This window comes from Yarrowia lipolytica, chromosome 1A, assembly GCF_001761485.1.
Source record: "Yarrowia lipolytica chromosome 1A, complete sequence".
In the NCBI taxonomy this organism is placed as follows: Eukaryota; Fungi; Ascomycota; class Dipodascomycetes; order Dipodascales; genus Yarrowia; species Yarrowia lipolytica.
This window is the reverse complement of record NC_090770.1, coordinates 534,052-560,570: the sequence shown is the minus strand read 5'-3', so window position 1 is coordinate 560,570 and position 26,519 is coordinate 534,052. Positions and strand designations below refer to the sequence as shown.

The 26,519-nt window shown below is 47.0% G+C and overlaps 10 protein-coding genes, 2 non-coding genes and 1 pseudogene across 12 annotated transcripts, besides 1 other annotated feature; 6 read left to right on the top strand and 7 right to left on the bottom strand.

Annotated features, from left to right (window-relative positions):
* Nucleotides 1-1,245: 1,245 nt before the first annotated feature.
* On the top strand, nt 1,246-1,790 carry YALI1_A05592g (uncharacterized protein; the record flags this gene model as incomplete). The annotated part of the gene is made up of 2 exons (XM_068281642.1): nt 1,246-1,312; nt 1,363-1,790. The coding sequence occupies 2 exons, from the start codon at nt 1,246-1,248 to the stop codon at nt 1,788-1,790; spliced, it is 495 nt and encodes a 164-aa protein (XP_068137743.1).
* A 26-nt stretch (nt 1,791-1,816) lies between these two features.
* On the bottom strand, nt 1,817-2,221 carry YALI1_A05583g (uncharacterized protein; the record flags this gene model as incomplete). The annotated part of the gene is made up of 2 exons (XM_068281641.1): nt 1,817-2,033; nt 2,079-2,221. The coding sequence occupies 2 exons, from the start codon at nt 2,219-2,221 to the stop codon at nt 1,817-1,819; spliced, it is 360 nt and encodes a 119-aa protein (XP_068137742.1).
* A 240-nt stretch (nt 2,222-2,461) lies between these two features.
* YALI1_A05578g (Misc non-coding) lies at nt 2,462-2,721 on the top strand (annotated as a pseudogene).
* A 708-nt stretch (nt 2,722-3,429) lies between these two features.
* On the top strand, nt 3,430-4,527 carry YALI1_A05571g (uncharacterized protein; the record flags this gene model as incomplete). The annotated part of the gene is made up of 1 exon (XM_499788.3): nt 3,430-4,527. The coding sequence occupies one exon, from the start codon at nt 3,430-3,432 to the stop codon at nt 4,525-4,527; it is 1,098 nt and encodes a 365-aa protein (XP_499788.1).
* Nucleotides 4,528-4,755: 228 nt separating this feature from the next.
* On the bottom strand, nt 4,756-7,794 carry YALI1_A05527g (uncharacterized protein; the record flags this gene model as incomplete). The annotated part of the gene is made up of 1 exon (XM_499787.3): nt 4,756-7,794. The coding sequence occupies one exon, from the start codon at nt 7,792-7,794 to the stop codon at nt 4,756-4,758; it is 3,039 nt and encodes a 1,012-aa protein (XP_499787.3).
* Nucleotides 7,795-9,960: 2,166 nt separating this feature from the next.
* Nucleotides 9,961-10,052, bottom strand: YALI1_A05505r. The gene has a single exon. It is a non-coding gene; the product is annotated as a tRNA-Ile (tRNA).
* Nucleotides 10,053-10,482: 430 nt separating this feature from the next.
* YALI1_A05500r lies at nt 10,483-10,572 on the top strand. The gene has a single exon. It is a non-coding gene; the product is annotated as a tRNA-Phe (tRNA).
* Nucleotides 10,573-10,685: 113 nt separating this feature from the next.
* On the top strand, nt 10,686-11,685 carry YALI1_A05491g (uncharacterized protein; the record flags this gene model as incomplete). Its single annotated transcript, XM_499786.3, has 2 exons — nt 10,686-10,688; nt 11,377-11,685. The coding sequence occupies 2 exons, from the start codon at nt 10,686-10,688 to the stop codon at nt 11,683-11,685; spliced, it is 312 nt and encodes a 103-aa protein (XP_499786.1).
* Nucleotides 11,686-12,697: 1,012 nt separating this feature from the next.
* Nucleotides 12,698-13,189, bottom strand: YALI1_A05473g (uncharacterized protein; the record flags this gene model as incomplete). Its single annotated transcript, XM_499785.3, has 1 exon — nt 12,698-13,189. The coding sequence occupies one exon, from the start codon at nt 13,187-13,189 to the stop codon at nt 12,698-12,700; it is 492 nt and encodes a 163-aa protein (XP_499785.1).
* A 1,458-nt stretch (nt 13,190-14,647) lies between these two features.
* On the top strand, nt 14,648-17,341 carry YALI1_A05459g (uncharacterized protein; the record flags this gene model as incomplete). The annotated part of the gene is made up of 1 exon (XM_499784.3): nt 14,648-17,341. One exon carries the CDS (start codon nt 14,648-14,650, stop codon nt 17,339-17,341), a length of 2,694 nt encoding a protein of 897 aa, XP_499784.2.
* Nucleotides 17,342-18,850: 1,509 nt separating this feature from the next.
* On the bottom strand, nt 18,851-19,819 carry YALI1_A05407g (uncharacterized protein; the record flags this gene model as incomplete). Its single annotated transcript, XM_499783.1, has 1 exon — nt 18,851-19,819. One exon carries the CDS (start codon nt 19,817-19,819, stop codon nt 18,851-18,853), a length of 969 nt encoding a protein of 322 aa, XP_499783.1.
* Nucleotides 19,820-21,297: 1,478 nt separating this feature from the next.
* YALI1_A05366g (uncharacterized protein) lies at nt 21,298-23,925 on the bottom strand (the record flags this gene model as incomplete). The annotated part of the gene is made up of 3 exons (XM_068281640.1): nt 21,298-21,583; nt 21,635-23,149; nt 23,201-23,925. The coding sequence occupies 3 exons, from the start codon at nt 23,923-23,925 to the stop codon at nt 21,298-21,300; spliced, it is 2,526 nt and encodes an 841-aa protein (XP_068137741.1).
* A 351-nt stretch (nt 23,926-24,276) lies between these two features.
* YALI1_A05355g (uncharacterized protein) lies at nt 24,277-25,032 on the bottom strand (the record flags this gene model as incomplete). The annotated part of the gene is made up of 1 exon (XM_068281639.1): nt 24,277-25,032. One exon carries the CDS (start codon nt 25,030-25,032, stop codon nt 24,277-24,279), a length of 756 nt encoding a protein of 251 aa, XP_068137740.1.
* Nucleotides 25,033-25,746: 714 nt separating this feature from the next.
* Nucleotides 25,747-26,019: a sequence feature (Compare to YALI0A05269t, LTRyl1; YALI1_A05348t).
* Between the last annotated feature and the right edge of the window lie 500 nt (nt 26,020-26,519).

Here is a 26,519-nt window from a genome sequence, read left to right as displayed (position 1 = left end):
GCTGGCGCAACCTGCTACTGTACTGTAGAACCACTGGTGTATCGGAAAGGTGTCGGTAACGTTCCGGGTGCTAATTTGGTGGCGCTCACACGCTGTTGTGACAAAGCGAGAGTGCGTGTGTGTGTGTGTGTGTGTGTGTGTGTGTATGCCTCTGGGCTGTGCTCTCAAACTTGTGCGGTCTCGTGATGGGGCTCTTGGTTGCGTCGGGAGTGCTCGCTGGCGCAAATGCGGGTTTTGTCTTGCTCTGTCTGCAACTCTGGCGCGCTGCTGGTGATGTTGGCAGTAATACTGTCGTGACTGGTTTTGACCCAGCGGTGGAGCAGTACACTCCTCAGAAACCCTAAATCTAAATTAAATTACCGGGTCTGACAATTACTCGTAGCCTGGTATGAGAAAATCAACGTTAAGATTGGTCAACTTTATACTGGTATTACCAGTCGGGTCTTTTTTGACGGTTGTTCGTCTATCGCTTTCCCAGCACAACGAGGGGAACTGCTAGAGACGCTTAATGTATCATGTGGTTATAAAAAGAGAGTAGAAATCGCCGACAATAAAAGCCCATCGGACCCCCAATCACTTATCTTCCTCCTCCTCCACACACACACACCAACCCCGACCCATGTCCAAACCGCGCACTAAACTAGTTTGGCCCTAACCCCCGTCCACCACTGGTGCCTCTGCCACAACAAGCCCATCTGCCGACCAACCCGGAACGAGCCCCTGACCCACGCTCTAACCCCGGTGTTTGTGCCATGTGGCGCTAGACCCAGCCGCGAGCTGGTGGCGGCGGTTGCTACAGTAGCTCCTGTACGTGCACATGCCCACGTCATCACAAGAGTATCCACACGGGCTTTGTATTTTTTTTGAGTTGCACAGTCAGGTGTGGGGAACCCAGCTGATGCGGCTTATAGGTTTTTGGCCATTACCTGTACGAGGCGACCCTTGCCCTGGGGGGCTAGACACAGTGCCTCTTTTGTGGTTTTTAGGCTTTGCAATTAATCCGAATTACGGGGCGAGGGAGCAGCAGAGTGCAAAGAGAGGCGGGAAAAGCGAGCGGAAAAAGGTGTGTGAAAAAGAAATGACCAAGACCCAAACAAGAAAACGCTGACTGGCTAACATCGAGACGTTGGAGGACCCAGGGAATAGCCCAGGGAATGGCGTGTCCAAACCACCAACAGGGCTACTCACCACTAACGTCCGGGCCATTGGAGCCAGAGCTGCTGGGGTCGTTTCATTAATTAGCAAATGTCCTTAGCTCCTGGTGGCTTTCGAGCCAAGCACGGATCGGACAAAACAACGCTATCGACAGATGGTTATACAACAGATGACATTTACAGCTCATACCAGGGCTGCCAAGATGAGGAGTCCAACAACAGCAAAAAGTAACGACAAGTCACCACAAGAAGCTCCCGACACTCATATCTCGTGGTATCGTTGCATTTTTCCACTCTCTATGTTCAATCTATGATTCCAGCAGTTGCACCTGCTCTTTAGGACCGCTACGATACAACCAAAGTATCTATTGCACCACCTCTCAAACACACAAGATGCACTGCTCTGTCTTTCCCGTCTCCACCACAGACCGACTACAAGTACAGTATGTGCAGTGCAGTACAAGTAGATGCACTTGTACGTCATCACAGCTCCTCTTTTTCCTTCCCACTGACAGCTTTCTACTCCTCCCATGTAGCAACCCTTTACTGTCATACGATCTTTGCTACATGGACCTTGTCCTACCTATGGGCGGTTTGTTTTTCCGTGGCATTTATCATTTATTGCTTCAGTTATGAACGTTACGGCCAACTGTTTTCCACGACTATAAGGCGTCACACTGCCTTGCTATACCTCCTATTCTGCTGAAGTTATGACCACAACCCGTGATGCACTCCCTCCTACAGCGACATCCAAAAACACTTTGCTGTGCACAACGCCCAAAATGTTCCGAAATGTCTCGCGAGCTACGGCAGCAAATGTCTCGTGAGCTAAGTACGGCAGCGAAAACAAATGTCTCGTAACCATCTTTGTTTTTCTTGCTCAGAGACACACTAACTAACTCACCGTCTGTAGCCGGGTCACACTACGGGTGTACTTTGCGATACCAGATGCTACAATTGTAGCCCAGACCAATGTGGACTTGTAGCCTATGCGATCGTGCTACTTGTAGGGGGACTGTATTACACCAAAGTTGTTTTGAAACTGTGATCAATACGCCGCAGTCCATGAGTGTGTCACCCCTTTTTTTTTTTCTTCTTTTTTTTTCTTCTTTTTTTTTCTTCTTTATTCTTTTGATCCCTAGCCTGCTCCAATGAGATGCGCCTTTTTCGTATTTCCTGTTCGGGAGCGTCGTGTGAACCTACGGCGGCATGGCAGCTGCGTAATCATTTCCTGAAGAGCAGATGTCTCCAGTTTGATTTCGACTGCGGACGGATTATTGAGATTATCGCTAGACATGCTGCAAGGGGAAGGTAAAACCCGGTAGGGTAATACCTGGCTAATTTCCTCACATAATGATAAGAGGTCAATAGTGATGAGAGGAACCAGCTTGGTCGTAGACGAGATGTCCATCCTGTAGATGTGTATCCGCTGATCTACAATCTCTTGTCGTGAATGAGCAAGCACACACCCTTCTGTGTGCTACTATCAGAACGTGGTGTCCCTAGAAGTGAGCTGTAAGTCGTTATATTAACTATATCTAATCAATAATACTTAGGATTTTCAATAGCTGACACGCCACCAAGACAGCCCTGGTGAGAACGCAAGTCAACAGAATAAAATGCTGGAGGAAAAGTGTTCAGCTCGACTTTGGCGTTAAAGGCTATCTCAGCCATTTGTGCAAACAGCTATTGATTTTTCTCAATACATTTTCAATACATTAATTAAAACATCATCTAAGAGAATAATTCTTGTATCGAATGTAAGCAAAACGGGTTATACTGTGCAAGAGGAACGAGAGACTTGTGACTCCGGTGGGAAAAAACGGGTGTCCAAACATTTATCGTCTCAGTCCGATCTGACCAGGATTCGAACGATGAACGAGGAAGATTGCCCAATATGATGACTTGACTGGTTTAAAAACCCCAAGTAAGGATAATTACAGCTGGGATATCAGCTTAAAAAATTAAACAATTAAAAAAACAATAAAACAAATAAAACAAAATAAAACAACCAATATTACGGCAACACCAAAAAGGGCAATCTTGTACCAGGCGGAAGTAAAAGAAAGCGAGAATGCACTGGATATCCCCCTCCCCCGACACTTTTTCCAGCTACCTGCATCAACTCCAATCCGCGTCTATTCGACCACCACCGCGAATCGAACTGAAGCCATCGGTTAAACTCTAACGTAAAGCCTATTCCAAAAAATTATGCATGAAGGGTGTTTAAAAAATATATTTCAGAGCATGCTGATCACTAGCTACACAAACCACCATGTCGACGGCAAAGAAACAAACGATACATTTTTCGGGCCACAACAACTTCCGACGGCGGCTCGTGCTCGCCACGTTATCGGGCATGCCTGTGCGAATCGACAAGATCCGGTCAGACGATGTGGAGCCCGGTGTGAAGGACTACGAGGTGTCGTTTCTACGTCTGCTTGAATCGATCACCAACGGATCGGTTTTTGAAATCTCCTACACAGGTACCACGGTTGTTTTCAAGCCCGGAATCATTGTGGGTGGTTCTGTGACCCATAATTGCCCCCTGAGTAGAGGAGTGGGGTACTTCATTGAACCTCTTCTGCTTCTTGCGCCGTTTGGCAAGAAGGCCCTGACCGCCACTCTTCGGGGTATCACTTCGCATTCTCTGGACCCGTCGCCAGACAGTATTCGAACCTCCGTGTTCCCCGTGATGCAGAAGTTTGGTATTGAGAGACAGGAGTTGAAGATCATTCAGCGAGGAGCCACTCCCCTTGGTGGAGGAGAGGTGATGCTGCACTTGCCGCACCTAGTGCTACATCCAAAGACCCTTCATGCCACCACCACACCCACCATATCCAAAATCAGAGGCATTGCATACTCGTGTCGAGTGTCTCCTGCGTCCGTGAACCGACTGATTGATGGAGCGAGAGAGGAGCTGAGAGCCACTGGTTGCGAGACATTTATTTTCTCAGACGTGGCTCGAGGAGACGAGTCTGGAAAGTCGCCTGGCTTTGGTATTGTGCTTGTGGGAGAAACCAGACCCGGATTTTGCATTTCGGCCGAGTCGGTGGCGGTAGCAGGCTCCATTCCTGAGGATCTAGGTCGAGAAACCGCCAAAAAGCTCATTGAGGAGATCAGTAGAGCGGGCGTGTTTGGCCGCAACCAGCTCGACATGGCCATCATCTTCATGATTCTGGGATCCGGAGATGTCGGACGGCTGGTGATTGGAAAACAGAACATTGACGAACGGTTCGTCACCCTCGCCCGAGATATCAAGAAGTTTTGGGGCGTAGAAATGCGTCTCAAGGAGGACGACGAGAACGAAAACGAGATGATCTGCACCGTTAAGGGAGTCGGCTTTGTCTCCGCCAGTAAGAAGATTGCTTAAGTAGGAGGAGACAATTGATCTAACGATAGAGGGATGGTAAACTAATAAATAGACGGAACACATGGCTTGATTAGAGACAATAGCGGGAATATGAAATATGGATGTAGTACTTCTATGGTAGAACCTACTCGTGATAAATGTGTATAAAACGTGTACTACAGTACCTTTAATCAGCTAAAATACATTACTACATAAAACCATACTAATTACAAGATGCAACCCTCTCCATCACAACGAAGACTTGCCAGACCCAGGAGTCCACTCGTCCCACTCAATTACCCGCGTCTCTGCAACACCATACTCAGTTCGAGTCCAATGACGACCTTCCCGCACATACTCAACCAGAGGATTGGTGTCGTAATTGCAATAAATGGAAGTTGTCCGAGGCCCCGAAGTGTCGTCTTCAAGAACCAGCGTGGCGTATGTGCCGTTGGGGATGTCCAGAAGAATCTTCTGAAGATCATCCATAGTCTTGACTGGCTTTGAGTTGACATGGGTCACAAAACATAGATTGTCCTGCTCCAAATCACTCAGTTGAGCCGAATCGGGAAAGATGACCATCTCCGAGGGCCATTCAGTGGCATGGGTCTGCCGAACATCAATCCACGGCTTCTGGAAGACGTTGTCGCACCAGAGGAAGAGCCGAGAAGTAAGAAGTTCACTCGCAGGAGACGTCTTCACCTTGAGAGTCAGCTCCTTGTGGTCACGCAGAATCAACACCTCAAACTCCTCGAGGGTAGAAAACACCACAAAGTCGTCCTCCTTGATGTTTTTGCCCTCAATCTTGAGCAGAATATCTCCACTCTTGAAAGGAGTATCAGCAGAAGCAAACACCGTAGAGTAGACCCCTCCACTGCCGCTGCCTTCGTCACTCGTGCACTCCAAAACCCGTTCCTCGGAAAGACCATTGTCCCGGGCATGCAAGAGGGTAGTCTTGGTGAAGTAGACGTTAATAAACCGTTTCTCAGGAAGGGGCTCCTTGTTTCGAATCTTCTCCAGGACTCGATGCACCTCGTAGACACCTCGAATTCGAGATCTCCAGCCGTTGGGACTTCCGGCCATAGCAATCACCTCGTCAGTCTCGGGACTGGTGATGATACCATAGGCCATATACTTCTCCAGCTCCCGCTCCACAAGCAGAGTGTCAGCTCCTTCTCCAACGTCGGTGGAGAACCGGGTGTTTAGAATCGAGTTCTCCATGCGAGAGCACACAGCCTTGCTGGGGTCAGGCTGGAACGAGTACACCTTTTCGCCAATAGCAAAGTTATTCTTCTTAGTGGAAGACAGCTTGAGTTCTGTTACAGGAGCAGAAATCATGCTGGGATCATATTGAAGAAGAGCAAAGTTCTGCTGCAAGTCAATGTACTTGATGGAAACAGGCAGACGGACCTGGTCGAAGAAGGTGATGTACAGCGTAGAAAAGTGCGAGAAAATGACATTGGTGGTGAGAATGATGCCTAGCTCCTTGTCGATGATGTACCCCGTCTTCTGGTACTCTTCATCAGAGTGATGTCCGCTCTCAACAGCCTCCACAGAGTCACAGTTGACCGGCCGTGACACTGTGACGGTCACAAACGACTGCAGAATGTTAGCGAAGGACAAAGCGGTAATATCCGAAATACTGGAGAGTAAAACTGTGGGAATTTTAGTCTCAGGCTCCTTGACAGCTGCCTCGGAAGAGAGAACGGTCTCAGAAGCAGCAGCAGACCCTTCCACCTCGGTGGGAACTCCTTCGATCTGAGAAACGCTCGTACCCTTGATAACTGACGGAAGAATAGTTGTGTTCTTGATACCGTTAACAATGAGCTTCTCCATAGTCCACACACTGCCAGTCTTTCGGGCCCAGACGAAATCGGGGTAGAAATGCAGATCGAACCGCACCGACTGGTTGTTGGTCGTGGTGGTCTTGATCATTCGGAACTCAAACGCGTAGGACTTACCATGCACAGCGTTTTTGAAGAACTCCTTCAGTTCAGTAAGATTGGAAATCTTCTTGCCGTTGATTTTGTACAGCTTGGACCGACAGTTGACATCAGTGGGGCCTCCACAAGCGACAATAACTCCATCGATGGGCTCGTTGGTAGATCGGACAAGCTGATAAGTCATGTTATGGAAAGTCATGCCTCCGAACTTGACAAACTCAGTGCAAGAGAGAGCATGCAGATCTGCCACTTCCACATCAAACTTGAGAAGAGACGAGTCCCGGAACACTTCAATGGAATGAGACTTGCCCACAGACTCGTCGAGAATACTGTCCAACACAGCGAAGTCGATGATGTCTTCTCCGTCCACAGACACAAGAATATCGCCAACCTGAATCTTCTTGTCGCTCTTGCCGTCCTTGACCACATGCTTGGCAACCAGCATGCCGACATTATCAGGATACTTCTTTCGAATTCGGCCCTCGAGGTCTTCTGTCAGGCCATAATGTGAGCAAATGTTGAATGATGTGTGCTCCCAGATGGTTTGCAGACATCCTCTGGTGACCAGACCTCCCTGACGCACGATATCGAGAGCTCTCTTGACTCGCTGTAAAGGCAGAAAGTAGTCGGTGGTGGAGTAGGTCATTCCTCCAGCTTGGAGCCCGACAGCGTGGCCATCAATGTTGATGACAGGGGAGCCTGAAGAGCCGCCCTTGGCGTTGGCTGCTGCCTGGATGTAAAAGGTGTTGAAGTCGTTGTAGGTGTGGTCTCCATAGTGGGGTGTGTTTCGCTGGACTCGGGAAATGAAGCCAGACAGAATGGACAGCTGCTGTCCGCTGTCGTTTCCGAGAATTCGAATTTCTGTGCCGATCCTGGCGAGATCGGGTCGCAGGCTGATTTCTCCAATGGCGACATGTTTGATGTCGCTGGGGTTGAATTTGAGAAAACCAAAGTCGTGGATGGGGTCGCAGTAGAGCACGTCGACCTTGCACTCCTCGAAGTTGTGGAACTTGATTTTGCCGGAAAAGACGCCGGCCCCAATCACGTGGCGGTTGGTGACGATGATGCCCTGCTCCTTGTCGACTACAAACCCACTGGCTTCGGACTTGAGCGGGTGATCAAACTCCACCGCCTCGTGGTGGCGAAAGTAGACGGACACAATGCATTTGACCGTTCTCGACACCGTCTCCAGCCAGACGGAAGACGAGTCATTGGAGTGTATTAGAGACATGGCGTAGTGCAGAGGGTGATTGGGGGGATGTCTCAAAGTGCGAGTGCAGTTATGTGTGGAGAGAAACGGCGATAAATATATGGTTTGGGGTAGAGTTTGTGGTGAGATGAGCATAATAAAAAAGTGCGAAAAATAAGGGAAAGTAGACTATTTTCTGGACTGGACGCTCGGCTGCCTCAGACTGACTCTGACTCACCGTACACACGTATAATTACGGTAATGATGCTATTTATTTGATATAAGTAGGTATGACTGATTGTGGAGTTTGTGACATGGAATCGTCGGCGTGTCATACACTTCTGATCTGTGCGGCTGAAATGGCACAAGGGATGCATACAGCGAGACAAGGTGTGTTCAGAGAGTCGACACGGCCATTAGCAATACAACGATTGGTTGGTGATTCCACGCATCAATCCAGCCTCATCGGACCTCATTGAATCTCATCAAGTCTCATTTTTTCCTTTCGCGTGTCGGTGGATGTTATTTTTTCCCATTGTAATTTGTTATTTTTCATTTTCTTTTACTTTACTTTTCACGATGTTGAGTTTAACAATGCGGCGTAATATGCGTCCACTACGTCATCGTCGAGTGGACTCAAGCCGCGTTTGTATGTATTTGCGATACTCCAATCGACCCAGACACGTCATGTTTCCCACGGAGCGACTCGGCCCGCGAAAATGCCCGTTTCTGACATGGATGGGGGTTTGACCATTGTCATTGCAAGGTTGGCCAGATAGAAGCACTTTGATCTGATAATCGGGTTGACATGGCATTGAACATCACATTTGGCGAGATCATTATATTCGCGCGTCACCTCACCCCGACCCAAGTCTGTCTTCGCTGTTGTGGAAGTCACATTGTCGGGGGAGTCGCAGAATCCGTGTTCTTGGCCATGACAATATCTTCAGATCAGGTGTTTTTTATTATTTATCTTTTTATGTGATTTCCGCGCGGGGTTCACCACATGCGGCTCCGTTAAAGTTTGGCGCGACGCGTTGATCTAATTAGTGTGCTGCTCAGACGTGACTCTGACACTCACGGCGGTCTGAACGAGGTCGGACTACGCCGAAAGTTGAAGGTATGGGCAGAAAATGGTTGTGCATGAGGTCAGTTTTAGGAGTGCTCGAGTCTGGTGAGTGATGCAATCGTCAGATGTTGGTGTGAGGTGTTTTGGTAGTATATACGTACTACGACTACGGTACTTACCATAATCTACTGCGGATACGGCTAAATTGCGTACACTATGTACAGTACTGTATGTACTGTGCACTTTTATATGTCCCTTGGATTGATTGAGTTGTTATCAAGTGGTTGGATTGTTTTTTATGAGCCGGGTCGTTGAATTGTCGGTGAATTGTCGTTGTGTAGTTCTTGAGTTCTTGAGTTGTAGAGTTGTAAATTAGTAGAGTCGTCCTTGAAAGTCCTTCACGTTGCACTGAACTGTTAAACATACCCACCACTCTGTCCTTCGGTGTGATACGAGTCCAGTCCGCACCCGTACTTGGAGAACAACCGCGATCCTTGCGGATGAATTGATGACTACAATGTACACACATACGATACACATGAAGTGGCTCAAATAGGCCCAGGCTCTGATCCGATAGTTGGAGAATTCAGAGTAATTCACGAAACGGGTTTTAAGAGATCGAACTACAACCCATCTATCGACCCGAGCTTTCTCGTTCGACCTAGGAGAGTGTGGCAACTGGTCGCCAAAAGGTACAAATTTCACCAGTTCGACAACTTCAAGATGTACTGTACTGCTATTTACTACCTAACTCACGAGATTACACCACTCATTAGCGTGAACGAGAGCTGTGTCGATTAGCAGTTACCAGCAATATCTGGAAGTTCCGGTCCCGAAAGGCCATTCATCGCTCATAAACACACTTCCTTTTAGTAAGCAGCAATTCCATATATCCAACCGGACATGGGAGCCATGCTCATACCCTGGACGCTAGCACTAGATTCGGACCTTTCCGTCGTCGACGAGAAACGCGGGGGAGCCAACCGTGAAATGCGTGTGGGGGCTATCGGTTCTCCAAGTAGCAAAATAGACGCCATTGACTGCTTTGGAATGGGCCATTGTCTTCTTTCTCGGGTTTTATCAAGACTTCAATGAAACCCCACATGGAAATTTGTACATTGCTTGCAAACACAGCGGGTCCGATCCGATAACATTCTCTTCTCACAACCATTTAGAAGAGAATGAGATAGCAACATCAGGACAGGAAGCGCTTGCGACTGACCATCTGCGGTTCTGAAAGGAGCAAAAAGGAATGGTCCCTAGCAGGATCGAACTGCTGATCTTCGCGTTGCAAAGTGGCTATTTCTTATTAGCACGACGCCTTAACCAACTGGGCCAAGGGACCTGGAGATATTCCCGTTTTATAACCAGACCTCTGACTAAGCAGACTGATGACTCAGCCGCAGTAGAAAGGAATCATTAGAATAAAAAATAAAAAAAGTAGAATATAAAAAAATGGTGGCCATATTGAAGGTATGGACACTGTCGTAACCGTGCAGAAAGATATATTAGAATACAGGGAACAGAGGACTTTATGTTATCCTTTTTTCTTTTTTTTTTTCATGCTGGGGAAATACATCAGCTACTTGAGTACATCTGTTATACCTGCAAATCGGATCTGGATTCAGTTGTCCAGAAGAGCGCATGGCATTCGTGTATGGTTGTTCACGTATTCTTCTTGTTTCATCTATTGACCGGTAAATATATCAGCAATCATGATTACATAATTCGACAATGCTGACTGCTGAGATTGATCCAAAAATATCGAAATCGCGGCGGATTTAGCTCAGTTGGGAGAGCGCCAGACTGAAGTAATTCTCAGTCTTGAAATCTGGAGGTCCTGTGTTCGATCCACAGAATTCGCAATTATTTTTTTTCTTCAAAATTCAGGAAACCTTATTTTGCAGTATCAGTGTGTAGACCCTCAGATCACGGCCATCATCACCACTTCTACAACAAGCATTTTACCACAACAAGGATGGTGAGTATGAATTTTTTGAGCAGTGGAAATGCTACAGATGATGGATATGCGTTATTGGTAGTCAGGCAGACACAATGACGGGGTGTGAGAGGGACGGGGTGTGAGAGGGGACCATATACTGACGAGGTCTGATGCTGTCAAGACAGGAATGCTGTTTGAAGAGCTGGACCAGTGGCGTACCTAGCGGGGTATTGGAGTGGTTATGGATACCGAGGTATGGACTGCAAGTATTTGTGGTCTTGTGTCTCTGATCTCTCGTTTTGTAGTTGGATTCAACTCAACATCTACAAGAATGGAAGGACGACACGGTGACACTACTGCTGCGTCTAGGCTTGATATTGTCTGCTACGCAAAGCCTTTTCCGAGAAACCCCATATCAAGAGTCCGCCGTGAAAGTCATGCAATTTTTATGTTGTTTGTGTTTGTGTGGTGTGACAGCAATGGAATGTCGTTTTTCTACAACCGTGAATGAGGGGAAAGTGAGGCACTGGAAATGGTCCAATTTGCAGCTGACTCCTTGGCAAGCTCTTGTCTCGCTCGAACGAGGTGAACCGCATATACACTAGTGACATGTGTGGTCTAGCTCTCCTCAACCATGCTTAGTTAACCTCCGCTTCACAACTGATTCGCCCACAATCATCTGTCGTCGCCACGCACATCATCTCCTCTACTATCATTACTAACCCAGTCAACCCCTTTCAATCCCACCAACCCCAAACCGTTTCTGCAAGAACTCACAGGCAAGTCCGTCATTGTCCACCTCAAGTGGGGCAAGACCGAGTACCAGGGCACACTTGTTTCCGTCGACAGTTATATGAACCTGCAGCTGGAGGATGCAGTGGAGTATGTCGACCAGGAGAACAAGGGCGAGCTAGGCGACGTTTTCATCAGATGCAACAACGTACTGTGGATCGGAGAGAACGGGGTAAAGGAGGAGACCAAGAGCGCAACCGCAGAGGTGACCGAAGAGGTCAAGGAGGACGTTGAGATGGCTTAAAAGAAAGAACGGGATGTATTGTATAATAGAATGTAACGCAATGGTTGTAGAGTATCTCCGTAGTCTGTTCGCCGACATATGTTTGCTATATATTGTGAGCTGATTTCTGCTGGTTTACAAAAAACTCAGGAGAAGGTGAGAAGCCCATGGTTCTTACTATATCTACATGATACCAGCAACCAGTACAGTACAAGTGCCATCAAGTCACACTCTTTGGGAGGCATCTTCATCTTCCACTGCGGCAAGTGTGTTCAGTCATTCATCTCGATCCTGCTCGTGTATTCAAACACTTATGACAATCGGCTCAAACAACAGGAAGGCCATCACGGACGAACTATTCTCGGCATCGAATACATCTATCCTCCCTGAAGATCCCCATCAACCTTTATCTATCTTCTTTTCGAGTACACGATGAACACGGCTACAATGTCAAGGACAACGAGAACGGTCCTTCCGATATCGCCATCAAGTCGGAGGACGACAACCCGTCGAGCTCCAAGATTACCAAAAGGCCTTGAGCTGTCGATCTGACCATTACCATTAAGTACAAGCTGCCTTATTTGGTGGAACTCGTCAGCTCGCTCTTGGGATGACAAACAGGCTCGAGTCACCGGAAAGAGACCAGAACATATAGTCTGGTCGTGCTGTACGACGCGAATCAAGACATGCTCATTATTCAATATGGGCAACTGTCCAGATCTTTTACATCGTGGGTTCTGGCAATGACAACGGGGCATCTAAGACACCCCCGCCCCAAGTGCACGGCAGTAGGCTTGCTGTGTATCAAATAAATGTGCATGTATTGATGCCGTTGCGGCATGTATGTAAGTGGTTATTATCGTGCGATAACGTATGTGTCGGTTGTGCTTTTGCGCCAGGTGGAGAGTGTGTTTTGACTGCAATCAGGGCTTTCTGCTTGTGACCTTGACCACACGTAGCTGCGTGTTGAGTATGTTCGCATCTTTCAGTATGGCATCTAAATGTCCTGTTGCCACGTTGTCCTTCTCGTCTTCTACTCATCAGTTCTAATTCTTTTGTTGCCCTCTTCCTCTGTCGCCTCGGTTTCCGACTCTGAGCTGGAAATATGGTCCTGGTCGTCCTGGGCGCGTACAACCTTGTCCTTCTTCCTTTGTGCAACTTCCTGTTCGAACTCGTTGACACTCTGGGTCACACTGGGCACAAACTGAGCCAGATCAACGTCCTTAAGGGCCACGAAAACGTCCTGGGGCGTTATCTTCTTTCGGCCTCCAGCCTCGGCCGACGCGTTTCCGTGGCTCGCCATGTACGACACAAACAGCGTGGCAGCTCGCTGGATGGCCGTCAACGCGTCCTTGGAAATGATGGCGTCATCTGGCAGTGTCTCCTTGGCCAGATTCTTGATGGTTGATTTGGGGTACAGGAGATCGTCGATCGAGTACTTTTGCTTGGCCTGTATCGTGTTACCGGCCGAGTTGACGGGTCGGAAGTCGCCGTCGGCGGTTTTTTTGTGTCCTTTGGGCGGCATTGTGGAAGTGACGGTGTGAGGTGTGGTTGATGGACGAACAGAGATGTTGGCGCATCAGCTGTATCGTGTTGCGTCACGTAATTTAAATTGGCCTGTTTTTGGCGAGTTTATTTGTTTTTTCAGGATTGTTGTGGGAATTGGGGAATAATGGGGGAAAAAAGATGTCCTTGGCACGAGACAAAATAAGCGGTATTAAAACGGGTTATATGATGTATCCAGTAGGAATACAGGAACAATGTACGATACGAGTGCGAGTACGAATGCCGCACTACATAACACATTGTACTTGTACCCTTGTCCAGAAGTGAAGGCAACTACCGATACACAGTATGTACGTACTTTACGATACTTGAATCAACATCTACTTTGAATGTTATATTTTCGATTCGAAAACTACATTGATGAAACACAGATATCTACTCGTATGTACATACTTGACTCAGTGATTGTGTTTTTGTGACTCGATCTGATTTCTTCTCTGTGACTTGATATGATTTCTTCTGATTTTCCGAAAACATTCAAAAAAGTCATCATATAATCACTAGATTCTGTTAAACGAATCAACTGATTAAAAAAAAGTGCACCACTCCTGACCACGATCGCCGACCTCTTCATACTACTTGCCAAATACCCCACGACGCTCATTTCTGGACACCTCCCTTGGACACCTCCCTTTTCCCTTTCCATTGGTTGCTGAAAAAGCCTTACGTAACACCCAGCGTAAGTGTTCGTATTGTCCATCAAAAATTCAAAAACCTTCTAATTATCGTACATAGTTGAACAAGTACACTCCACTACAATCTCTATAACTTGCCCAAAAATGCACGAAACAGACCAATTTTTCAACTCTAGTGTCATCCGCTCCCAGTCTAAGCCCTCTGAAACACATCCCCCTCACCCACTCCTCAAATTGAACCGCATTGTTGGGGGATCCGAAATCTTATTTTGAGTAGTCCTGTTTATCCGAAATTTAGTCGGATGAATATATACACTGTATTTTAAACGAGTTTTTACTCCAACTCGTATTGTATAATATTGTAGTTGTAAAAGAATTCAAGTTCAAATACCATGAAGACGTGTTGATCAATTCAAGCCAATTGACCCTCAATTCCTCTACCACACCCTCCAAACAACCTCTCCAGACAAGTCCCCCTTGTCATATTATTTGCTACTTGTATTGCATGGCACGGCACAGGCTGGATTTCGTGTTTTCATTTGTTCTTTTTTTTTTTTGCCTTCCTCACAATTTAAGCAAATAAAATAGCCTCAAAGTGTGCAAGTCTGGTGACAAGCCACACGTTAACGGATAGTGGCCCTTGATGACCAATCAGACAAGGTGTTCAAATAGCAAGTAACGGGTGAAGTGTGGCCGAGGAGCCGGTGTTTGTGCCATGTGTCGTCTTCATTTCTGCTTAATAAGCACGTTTCTGTAGCTTGCTCTTTTGATTTACCGGAAATATGTGTGGATTCGGCTTTCTGCGGCTTCCTTCTATTCCCGCTCTCGAGAACAATAGGCTTAAGTTGGTGTTTTCAAGAAATGCATATAAGATGACGAAAAAGATGTGTAGAAACTTAACAATGTATTTCATTGTGTTTACCATCGTTTCAATGATTTATTCTTTTTTTTTTCCCCGACGTTTTCCCTATTATTGGGTATTTAATTTCAGTTATATTCCCCGTCCTACCCGCTCCAGATCACCGTTATGCAAGGTTAACTTTGCTGGTCAAAATCTGACACTAGTAATCTGTAACAACACAGAAACGTGCGGTATTGGTTCACCGACCTCGAAAATGAATATTCTGCTCATCGACTCGTACGACTCGTTCACCTTCAACCTCACCACGCTGATTGAAAAGGCCGTGCCCGGATCCCGGGTCATTACCATTCACAACGACTCGCTGCCGGCTTCTGAGTTGGTTGACAAGTATCTCAGTGTGTTTGACGCAGTAGTTGTTGGACCCGGTCCAGGCTGTCCTCAGAACTCCGCCGATGTCGGATGTGTGCCCCAGATCTACTCTAACAACAAGAACGTGATTGTGCCTACTCTGGGAGTGTGTTTGGGCTTCCAGTCTCTGTGTTTGGGTAACGGGCTCAATGTGGACCGACTGAAGCTCGTCAAACACGGCCAGGTGGCCCAGATCACCCACAATGGCGACAAACTGTTTGACAACGTGCCCAGCACCTTTGATTCGGTCAGATATCACTCTCTGCATGTGCCGTTGGAGGACGGAGAATCTACTGCGATCCAGCCCTTGGCCTGGACCTCAGACGACATTGACGGAAAGAAGGTGGACATTCTCATGGCCGGAAAACACACTGAACTGCCATTCTGGGGCGTCCAGTACCACCCTGAGAGTATCTGCTCTGATTTCGGAGGGAAACTAGTGGAAAACTTCTGGAGCCTTGCCCAGGACTATAACAAGTCCCGTGAATACCCTGCCAACAAGGACACTCTCCTAGCCGATTTCACCGCTAAATACTCCATCAAACCCGCCCCTCTGACCAAATCGGACCAGAACCTGTCCATTGCCAAGCCTCTGGAAGAGACAGCAGCACAGAAGGGCGAGATTTTGTTTGAGAAGATTGCTCTGGATCGATCCAAATTTTCCAAGGACGCATACCCTGAAACCATGGTTTGTCTGGGAGAGCATCTCAACGACAAGAACCAAAAGTTTGTCATGCTCAACTCTGCTGCCATTCCCGGACGATGGTCCATTCTGGGCTTTCTGGACGAGGGAAAGACCCGATGTATCACCCACTACACCGACTATAAGTCTTCTCACGCCTTCATGAAGACCTGGGGAAATGATCCTCACGAGCTCCACAACAATCACAGTGAATATCTTGTTAAGCTTGGCGATGACGGCATTTGGGGTTACCTCAGTGCCTACATGAAGCCCAAGATTGAGAAATTCAAGTCGTGCAGAGACGTGATTGACGACTGTCCGTTTTATGGAGGTCTGGTGGGCTACTTTTCGTATGAAACAAATGAAACCAACAACATTGAGTCTCTGGTCAACCCCACTCCGGCCGATAGACCGTTTCCGGACGTGAATCTCGTCGATATTGAGAGATCTGTTCTTTTTGACCACCAGGAGTGCTGCCTCTATGTCATCTCAGTCACTGATGACGACCAGTCTTGGATCAAACAGACTTCTGAAGAGCTCAAGGATTATTTCTTCGCCCCCGATTTCGAAGCCAAAAAAGATAGACTCTTTTCGTCCATTCCCTCCACTTCTGCTGCTCTCACTGGAGGCTCCCCCAAGGTGTCTATTCCCGATCAGGATGACTACATTAAGCGAGTTGAAAAGTGCCAGGACTACCTGCTTGCAGGAGAGTCGTACGAGCTTTGTCTCACTGCCCAGACTAAAATCAAGGTTCCCAAGAAGCTGAACCCCTGGGACCTGTACAAGATTTTGTACACCCGAAACCCAGCTCCATACTCGTGTTTCCTCGACCTTCAGGATGCTACCCTGGTGGGATCTTCTCCCGAGCGATTTCTTTCGTGGAGCAAGGATGGTGTTTGTGAGTTCCGACCTATCAAGGGTACTATCAAGAACACTCCTGAGATGACTCGCGCAATTGCCGAGGAGAAACTCAACACCCCCAAGGAGCGAGCTGAGAACCTCATGATTGTCGACCTTATTCGTCACGACCTCAACCAGATGCTCAACAACGTGCGTGTCGACAAACTCATGACCGTGGAGGAGTACAAGACCGTGTTCCAGCTTGTGTCAGTAATTCAGGGCGATCTTCATGGTCAGTATTCCGGTATCGATGCTCTGGCACACTCTTTGCCTCCTGGATCCATGACTGGAGCTCCCAAGCTGCGATCCGTCGAGATTCTCAGAGACCTCGAAAACAACCACCGACGAGGCATTTACTCGGGAGTATGTGGCTTTTGGTCTGTTTCCGATCAGGGTGACTGGTCAGTCGTCATTCGATCTGCATTCTCGTACAAGGATGAGTCCGAGGCCTGGGAACACGCCGACGATCCCGCCTCCATGGAAAGTTCGGCCCATGAGTCGACTGGTGAGTGCCAGATTTGGCGAATTGGAGCTGGAGGCGCCATCACTGTGCTTTCGGATCCTATGGAGGAGTGGCTTGAAATGAAGACAAAGTTGGAGAGTGCGTTGCAGGCGTTTGTCTAAGGGACAGCGAGCACAGTCCATGAGAGCAACGAACGAGCTGTACTGCCATCTTGGTAAAGAATACAGGACCAAGATTATCAGCTCAGTATGGACTATACTGAAGGCAGACTGCTGCCTAGGATAGGAATTGTAAATAGCTAATGAGAGATGATTATACAAAACATGGGTTTGAGCCGTGTTCAAACACTAGCTGGTCGTCCCTGGAGACGCTAGGAATCTCGGATTTCGGGTTTCAAAAAAGCTCTCAGTGTAACCAACTGAGTAAAGATACCATCTACTGTTGTTCTTACACCTCTTCCTTGGACCCTCATTCCACAGAGAAGATGAATAGGAAACAGTGTGAAAGAAACATCCCTGAAGATGAAACAGTTCTCGGATCATTATCGGCACCGCAATACCAATTGATTCCGTCACAATGATCCCTCATGTTCTATTTTGACCGCTTTGATACCCGACAGCTACTCCTATAGACCAATACTCCCTGAAGCGCCGCCTCTACACTCCAGAACTGTACTGATACATGAATGATGAGACAGCATAATGAATATCTCTCTTGGAGTTGTGTTTCTTGACTCCTTTTACAGAGTCCACGCCTCATGATTATCGTCCTACAAGTACAGTACATGCATACTTGTACTGTGACTTTTTACCAAAACATTTTCAACATATTTCAACATATTCAACAACAATTTTTATTTTTTTTCAACCCAAATCTTGAATTACCAGTACATACTGTAGTACAGAATATTTTTTAAAAACATAACACATTAAAACTATTTAATTTAAATCTTTCAAACCAGCCTTATTGGCAACTTCTGGTACAAGTATTTGGTGCGACCATACGTCTGGAGCCATCAATTGAGGTCATCTCTGAGAATATTGAGGCACAGAAACCCTTTTCCTACAGTACAATAATAATATCCTGGTCAGCCTCATCCCTCTGGTATATATACTTGGTGATAACCCGCAGTATACCTACTGTATCTCTCTCGCACTCAACCTCACCAAGTCAGAAATGGCACCGAAGATCTTTTACTGTATGACACACAAGATATACCTGAGCCGTGTTCAGAAAGACGGACATAAGGAGTTTTGCAGCGGACCCTACGCTTCTGCGAGACAATAGATGTGGATGAGAAGAGAATACGCCTGCTCAAAGTCATCTGAAAGGCGCGAAGTGCTCGTACTTGTACTCATACCTGCAACCACCCACCAGTGCAACCTATTCTATGCATCTATTGAAGTTGTTATATGCTATTTGTGAGCTTGTAGTATTACTGTACGTTGTGTTTCGTACTACTGGTCGCGTGACGATGGCTTCCATCTAGAGATTAAGTGCAGCCAGGATATCGCTACCCCGAACTGTCGTCGTGATTGCAACATGCAACATGCGTCCCCCTCCACTGTAATCGGACCGGTGAGTGCATACTTTTCGACAATTGGATCCTTCTGGAGACCCAGATCCCTCCGGCGGGGTACCCCTTTTCAGGCTCGCTTGTAGTCAGCCCATTACAGGAAGTACTCCACCGGCCTTGGCAATGGCAACGAGTTCATCTGAGGATTTTCAAACTCCTGCAGTATGATCTGCTGATGCTCTTCGTTCTCGGGAGCGGCATCAAACACATTGAAGAACCTCTCACCAGCCAGGTTGACCTCCAACACCGATGCCAGATTCGCACATCTGTAGCAGTAGTTTGGTGCCGACCATACCGTGGACAAGCGGTCGTCAAACAGCACCTGGTAGCCCTCCTGGCACAACTGGTGCGCCCGCAGAATGTGTTTCATGTCGTTGACCTCCAGAAACTTCTTGACCACGTCAATGCCAAACGTATACCCTGCTCCTCTGGGCGATAATGCGAAATCTGCTCTCTGTTCATCTGGATCCGACCACACAAGATCTGCAATGGGACCCTCGTGGGGAATCTCACGGAACCGGTCAACCACCTTGATTTGGTCGATGGAGTGGATGGTCGGCGAAAGACCACCGTGGACACAAAATATGGAGTTGTCGATGACCACAGACAGCGTCAGGTAGTCAAAAAGGTCGGTAAAGTACATCCACACGTTGCCGCTATCGTATTTGCGAACGCACTCGGTGTAAAAGCCGTAGTTTTGTGTGATACCTCGAGACTCGTGGTTGCCCCGAATCAGATTGATTCGAGTGGGGTACCGCAGCTTGAGACACACCAGCAGAGTGATGGTTTCGACACTAAACAACCCCCGGTCCACGTAGTCGCCCAAGAACAGGTAGTTTGTGTTTGGGCAGTATCCTCCTATGCGGAAGATTTCAATGAGATCGTGGAACTGACCGTGGATATCGCCCACCACCGTGACCGGCGCCTGAATGTGCACCACGTTGGACTCCTTGACAAGCAGCTCCTTGACCTTGGTGCACAAAGACTCCACCACCACCTCTGGAAGCAGCTCTTTTCTGTACAGTCGTTCTATACACTCGTCCAAGTCGAGGTTGGATGTCATCTTGTGTGTGTGTAATGCCTAAGCGAGCGAGTGTGTGTGAGAGAGAGAAAGAATGTGAGCGTTGATTAATGTTGTGGATGTCGTCGCCGCTTTCGTCTATACCTCGGTCTATGCTGTTGTGTTAATGGTTCTGGGTGTCCCTGTTCTCCTGCTGTCTATTTTTGGTGATGTTGAAACAGTGTTTGGGTGGTAAGGAGACAGAGTTCACGCGTTTGGTGGCAACATATACGATTCCTGCGGAACCGCTCTTCCGATCTGGAGCGGGGCGGAGAAGGTCACGTGGTCGGGGGCGGGACCCCGAGTGTGTTGACTAATCAAAAGAGATGAAATGCTGTTGGTATTTCGAGTCATATGACGTTCTGGTCATTATTTTCGCCGGTTCTCTACGTGCTTTGTTTACTCCGCTACTCCACGTTTAGCATGCCAATCTCTGCATGCACATCTGATACGCTAATCTCGGGAGCTAAACATGCCGTGGAAAGGGTGTTGCTGAGGTCCGATTGGATTTCTAGGCAGTTTAATCGATTCAGAAGAGCCGGTTTTAAGTACAAAAGTGATCTTATTTCTGGAAAATACCTGCTCAGACAGCGGTTGTAGTGACCCCAACAGCTTCAACCCAAGTTGGCCCAAATCAGAGTTGCATGTATAGAATGTGGTCAGAAAGTCACCGTCTGAACGAGTACAGTATGTACCGGTACAAGTACAGTATGAGTTCGTACGAGTGTGGTACGGGTACAGTAAGAGTGGTCATACTTACTTGACAGTCCTTGCCCAACTCGAATCAGAGATATTTGTGTTGTTTGAATCAGCGTGCCTTTCGGTATACTGTACTTCCTTTTATCAACATACTGTACTACAAGTAGTACATACTGTATGAGTTGTACCAGAATGTATGTATTTGTACCGTAAGATTGATAGTAGGCTTGATTTTCTGGTGTCCTTGCAATACCGGTCCAAATGCCCTCTTTTTCCACTGTTATCGTGCCGGTACAAGTACTGTACTCGTACTGTACCCTGCTGTATTGCGTGTTGTACAACCACCAAGTTCCGTCCAAAAACATTGTTCTGAATGTAGCAGACATCAAGACAAATAGTTACAAGAACGTATTGGTAGGTATTTGCATCTTCAGATATTGGCCTAACAATGACCGAGTCTTCATCCCGGTCACGTGATACCTAGCTATTTTTTTTCTGCTATTTTATTTTATTTTTTTTTATTTTTATTACTTAATTATTTTTACTTTAATTTAATTTAATTTAATTTATTATTTTATTTTTACTTTCCTCATACTTAACATCCGTGCATGGAAGCTAAAGAGGGGACAAAAAAAAGTCCGTGGGAAATTTGAATTTTATTATCACGCAGGAACGAGGGGGAGGGGAGGAGCATCGGCGTCTTTTTGTACAAGCATAGTATTGTACGCGTAAAAACAGCCGAAATTTCCGTCCTGGCTGCTATACTTGTACTTGGATGGAGTTTATTTGTCCATAATTTGTTTTAGATTTTTTTCCAATGCAGCTTCAATATCTTGACCCTTGTAAACGAAATCTAAGATTTCATCTCTTCCGTCTTTTTGGGACGATCTGAATTTTGCAATATGGTGCTCCAAACGTGTACTTCTTGTACTTGTACTTGTACTTGTAGCCTCGTACAGTTCGAGTATTTGCATAGGACGGAAATCAGAACCACTAAAAGTCCCCCTTTGTACATACAGGACAAGTTGTGGTTCCTTTTCCACCCTGTCACCCAGTTCAGCAGCTGGTCTGTCGGTTGGATCGGTTGGTTATACAAGTAGAGTACGATGAGGTAGCTACTCGTTGTCGTGCTTGCGACCGCTGAAATTGTACCTGTTCCAGTGCTTCATAGCATCCTTCCTGCTGAATCTATCTTTGAAGCACTTAAACTTGGTAACATGGCTGTGGGACGGGTTTTGACAAACCTTGCAATTTGGATATCTCTTCCCATCCATCACAAAATAAGACTTCATTCGCACAGCTGGAGTCGAGCCATTAACAATGGATTTATCAAGAATGTCCATGCTTCGTGGCTCCGGTGGGGGTGGCGGTTGGCACTTAAACCGTTCCTCACGCGCCCGCAGTTGCTGCCACTCCTCTGCATAGACTCCCACGGTGCATGCTTGTTCCCACTCATCATCCGTCATCTGCTTCGTGAGATGGAAGAGCCTGTAACGGGGATGAAAATCTCTGAGTACCAGACGGCCGCCTTCCCTGGTCTTGGCGATGTCGCCAACAGCATGGGCACAAGGAAGTTGGTTTCTTGACTTGAAGCTCCCACTGCAATCCTCTTTCATATTGTCGTTATATCTCAGTTCATATTGGTCGTGAACCTTTTTCTTCGCTATTGCTGATATCGACTTTTGGATATTATCGTCCAACCAATCGTGATTGCGATCCATGACATGTGTTGACATTTTCATTGCATGTCGGTGGTTCATATTAGCCAACAAACCAAGGTTAGTACGGATAAGAAGCCGCCCTGATGCGAAAATCGACATTCTCCTTGTTCTCATGTACCGCCTGTAGTGAGCGTGAACGCCCCCGACTCTAGAGCTCGAGAGATTGAAGAAGTCCGACGACTTTTCAACATGAAACTTGACAATCTTGTCCCGGTATCTGTGATCGTTGTCATCACCAAACCAGTACTTCGAATACTCCACGGGAGAGTACTTCCGAATCTCCTCTCTCTCATCATTGTCCCCCATCTCATCTGGGCTTGCTGCTTTGCTGGGGCCCTTGACATTCGCGAATACCGTCGCGAACTCTTTGTAGAGCTTGTCAAATGTCTCAGGGGAATCGGCATCAGTCATTTTAGCAAATAGATGCGTGAACTTGGTGAATTTCTCACCACTCCGGGAAAGCATACAGCCTTTCCTCCGAATAGCCCGGTTAACGTGCCATCTGCACAACTGTGGTGTGGTGGTAGGCTCAGGGAACACATTTTTCAGTGCGTTGAGAATAGCACGGCAACAGTCAGAGAGCACCACTTCGGGCATTGGAATGATGTGCTTATCCATGAATTTTTTGAGCTGCTCGAGTGCCCATTGATAAGTGTCTTCGTCTTCCCGTGTGACGTACGCATTGGCGATTGGAAAGCATCTGTTGCAGGAATCGATTCCAATAAAATTCAGCTGTCTCATGTTGTTGCTGTTTGTATTGTAGCTGCAGTCAAGGACAATGACCTCAGGATATGCTCGAAGATACTCGACGGTTGCATTGTGTATGAAGAAAATGTCTGAAATGTACTGTTCCGGCTGTTCTTCAGTACTGGCTGCATCGTCGTTGTGTTCAACTACCGAAGAAGTGACAATTCTGTGTTAATATGGTTGCAACGAGATATCTTCACCCCTAGTTAATACCCACGCTGTTCCAGCATCGGCACCTTGTTGCTCGTCAGAATTCTTCCCTTTCCCTTTTTTTACCACGTCGTCAGCATCTGGCGGAAGGTTCTGCTTCCTGTACTCGACGAAGAAGTTGTTCTCTGCTCCTTGAAGCATGCAAATAAGCGCATGCGCTGGATTCAAAGAACCTGTCAGCTCTTTTTCACGCTTCTTGAGCAGTTCGTTGTAGTCGTCGTATGTCAGGTGATAGGCCTGTGCTGAAAGAGTCCTCAGCATCTGCAATCCGGTCGATGGTGCAATTTCATGCTCCATAATGAGGTCGAGAATATCAATATCATGACTCCCATTTCGGATTTCGCTTAAGACACGATCACGGTAAGGCTTATCAATTGAACATGTTGCAGCGGGTCGATGGTTATGACAATTTTGTCCATACTCGTCGCGTGGGTCATCTTCTGAATGTTCCACTCTGTATCGTCCACGCCAACCCCTGGCGAATTCATTGTATGGTTCCTCATAATAGCGAATTAGAAATTGAAATCCGCAACCAGTCCTCTTTGATCGAAGAAAGGTGTTTTGACGCATTTTGCTACGAGCACCTAGGCCCTGTTTATCACACGCAATCTTCCACTTGTTTTGTGGCGGCATTTGGTTGTAGTAGTCGAGGTGCTCATTGTACATCCTCGTGTACGCCGGACTGGAATTGTCGTCTGGAACGGCCATCTTCATTATATTTGCCGATCTCATTTGGTGCAAGTTGCGATAATGACTATCACTCCACCAGCCCATATCCATGCTGAAATGCGTGTTGTTTGCAAGACTCCAAGGCTTCGTCGAATGTGAGAAAACTGTCCTTGGTGGGAGGCCTGAAATTGTCGTCGAACACTGCTTTGATATCTTCTTTGGGAAGACTGTACAGGCAGCCCCTGAGTCCCAGCTGTTGCCTGGTTTGCTCGTTTGGGCTTACATCCTCCAGAAACTCGTGGGGCCTCTTACGACTTCCTCGCAATTCAGCAAGATCTTTCTCCAGATACCTGGTGTCAGGATCGACTCCAACACCTGTAGTTGGGGATAAGGCGCGGGGTATGAACTCCATGTTTATGTTGTTATCGTTGTCATCGTCGTCGTCGTCGTCGTCGTCGTCGTCATCGATTCCCTTTCACTTTGAATCCCCGAGCCCTGATCCTCCTCCGAATCGGTATCTGGAATCCTATTCGAATTCTGATCTGACGTCTCGTCCATGGTCTCTCCAAGATCTTCGGGTTCGCATCCTTCGTGGGGTCTTCCTGAATCGTCATCGAACCCTTGGAGTTGGGCTTCGTTGTCTTCTTCTTGGTCATAGATGTCTTGTTGGACTGCGTCAGCAAGACAACTCCAATCGTCCTCCGGGATTGAAGCAGGCTCTGGTTGAGGAGGGGAGGGGCTAGTTGGAAGAGTGGGTGGTTCCTGGCAACGTTGTGGAGCACATGGAATCACAGGATCTTCGGCACTCGTTGCTTGGGCATCAACCCATAAATTTCGGAAGTGAGCACTCCATCTCCCTTGCTTCTTATTGTCGTCTCCCTTGAGAGGAGCTTTGCCCAACGGCTTCGCGTATCTGTTGTGATGCATTGGGTTCTCAATCACCAGGTGGATGAGTTTCGAGTGGATGTTGCCAATAATTGTCCTTGGAGGCACCTTGAAATACAACTCCTTCTTTCCTTCGTCGAATTCCTTCACACCTGTGCTGAATTTCGTCCTAATCTCCATCTTCTCCAGTACGAATTCGAGTTGTTCGTCGGCATCTTCGCCATTCGAAAGGCCAGGGGAGTGATCTGGCCCTTGATCCGAGCCCATATCCGTTCTCGCATCCATCTTGACTATCTGCCCTTGGCGTGTGTAGTGGCGGCTCCCCTGTCGCGCTGTATGGTCGTTTTGGTATCGACGCTTTTATAATTAGTCAAGTTCCATTTATTGGTGATTATCTGTTGAATATCTCTAAATTGAATTTAGGAAAACCGCCAGACATCTCAACCCTTATACAAGTACAGTACTTGTACTTGTAACGTCGAATATGGACACGAAAAGCGGTGAGTATTTGTAACATACTACAAGCAACTACAAATACTTGTTGTACTTGTACATTGTCAAAGGGTTCGCGAGTTATGCCGTAAACACTGGTGGGACTTGACATCTGAACAGGCGTAAATGTATTGCAGCTGGAAAATCGCATCATTATAGAATAATGACCAGCAGTCCTCAAATGAAACTTGGAGAAATGACTGGAACGGGCCAAAAAAATTAACCACAGACATCCACTGACTCATACAATACGATTCATGTCTTCGGCTCTAGAACACATCATCTAGCCGTGCTCTATGATCTCCTTCACCTCACCCTTCTCTAAGTTAGAGGACATTGGAATAAATGCCGTTATTGTCGAGACAATTGCGTGGACCTAGAGAATACTTCCCTATTTACCGATATTCGGGGCTACTTAGGTCTCGTCATTTCCCTGGCCTCGTCAATTGAAGAAAAACATTGTCTTGGGCTGCCTGCAGAGAGATCCGTGGGCCAATCGGGGGTGTTTATTGAAGATCATAAGTATTATTGATGTGATATAGTTAATTAACAACTTACAACCCACTTCTAGGGACACGGCGTTCCGATAGTAGCACACACCAGAAGGGTGTGTGCTTGCTCATTCACCAGAAAAGAGATTCTAGATCAGTGGATAAAACTATCTACAGGATGGACATCTCGTCTACGACCCAGCTGATTCCTCTCATTACTATGTGGTGACATCTCATCATTATGTGAGGAATTAGCCAGGTATTACCCCACCGGGTATTACCTTCAACAGTGTTGGGTTTGGTAATATTGTAGATATTGTTCAGCAAAACCATGAGAGTTCTTGAAGAATTTGCGAGAACAGCAATTGCCTGTATTTGCACCATTCGACTGATTTTTTTATATATTTTTATATATTTTTATATTTTTTCTTTCTTAATACATTCGATTAACTAAACATCTGTGTGAAGAGATTTTTTTTTCTTTTCTTTGAATTTTTTATTTTAATTATCGAATCCAAGCAAACAGGGTTATACTGTACTTCTCCAGTAAGAAGCAACTGGTGGTCCAAATGTTCTACATCTCAGTCCGATCCAACCAGGGCGAACCAGGAAGACGAGGAGGCGCGCATTTACCACACAGCACGACACAGGACCTAACGCTGCGCGCCATTTTATTCACGGTTCGGGAATACCTCCTCTCCTCTCACATCCCAACTAACGCCAAGTAACTCAATACACGCGGTTGACGAATTACTTACCACAACCTCAGTCAGTGAAACCCCTCATTCA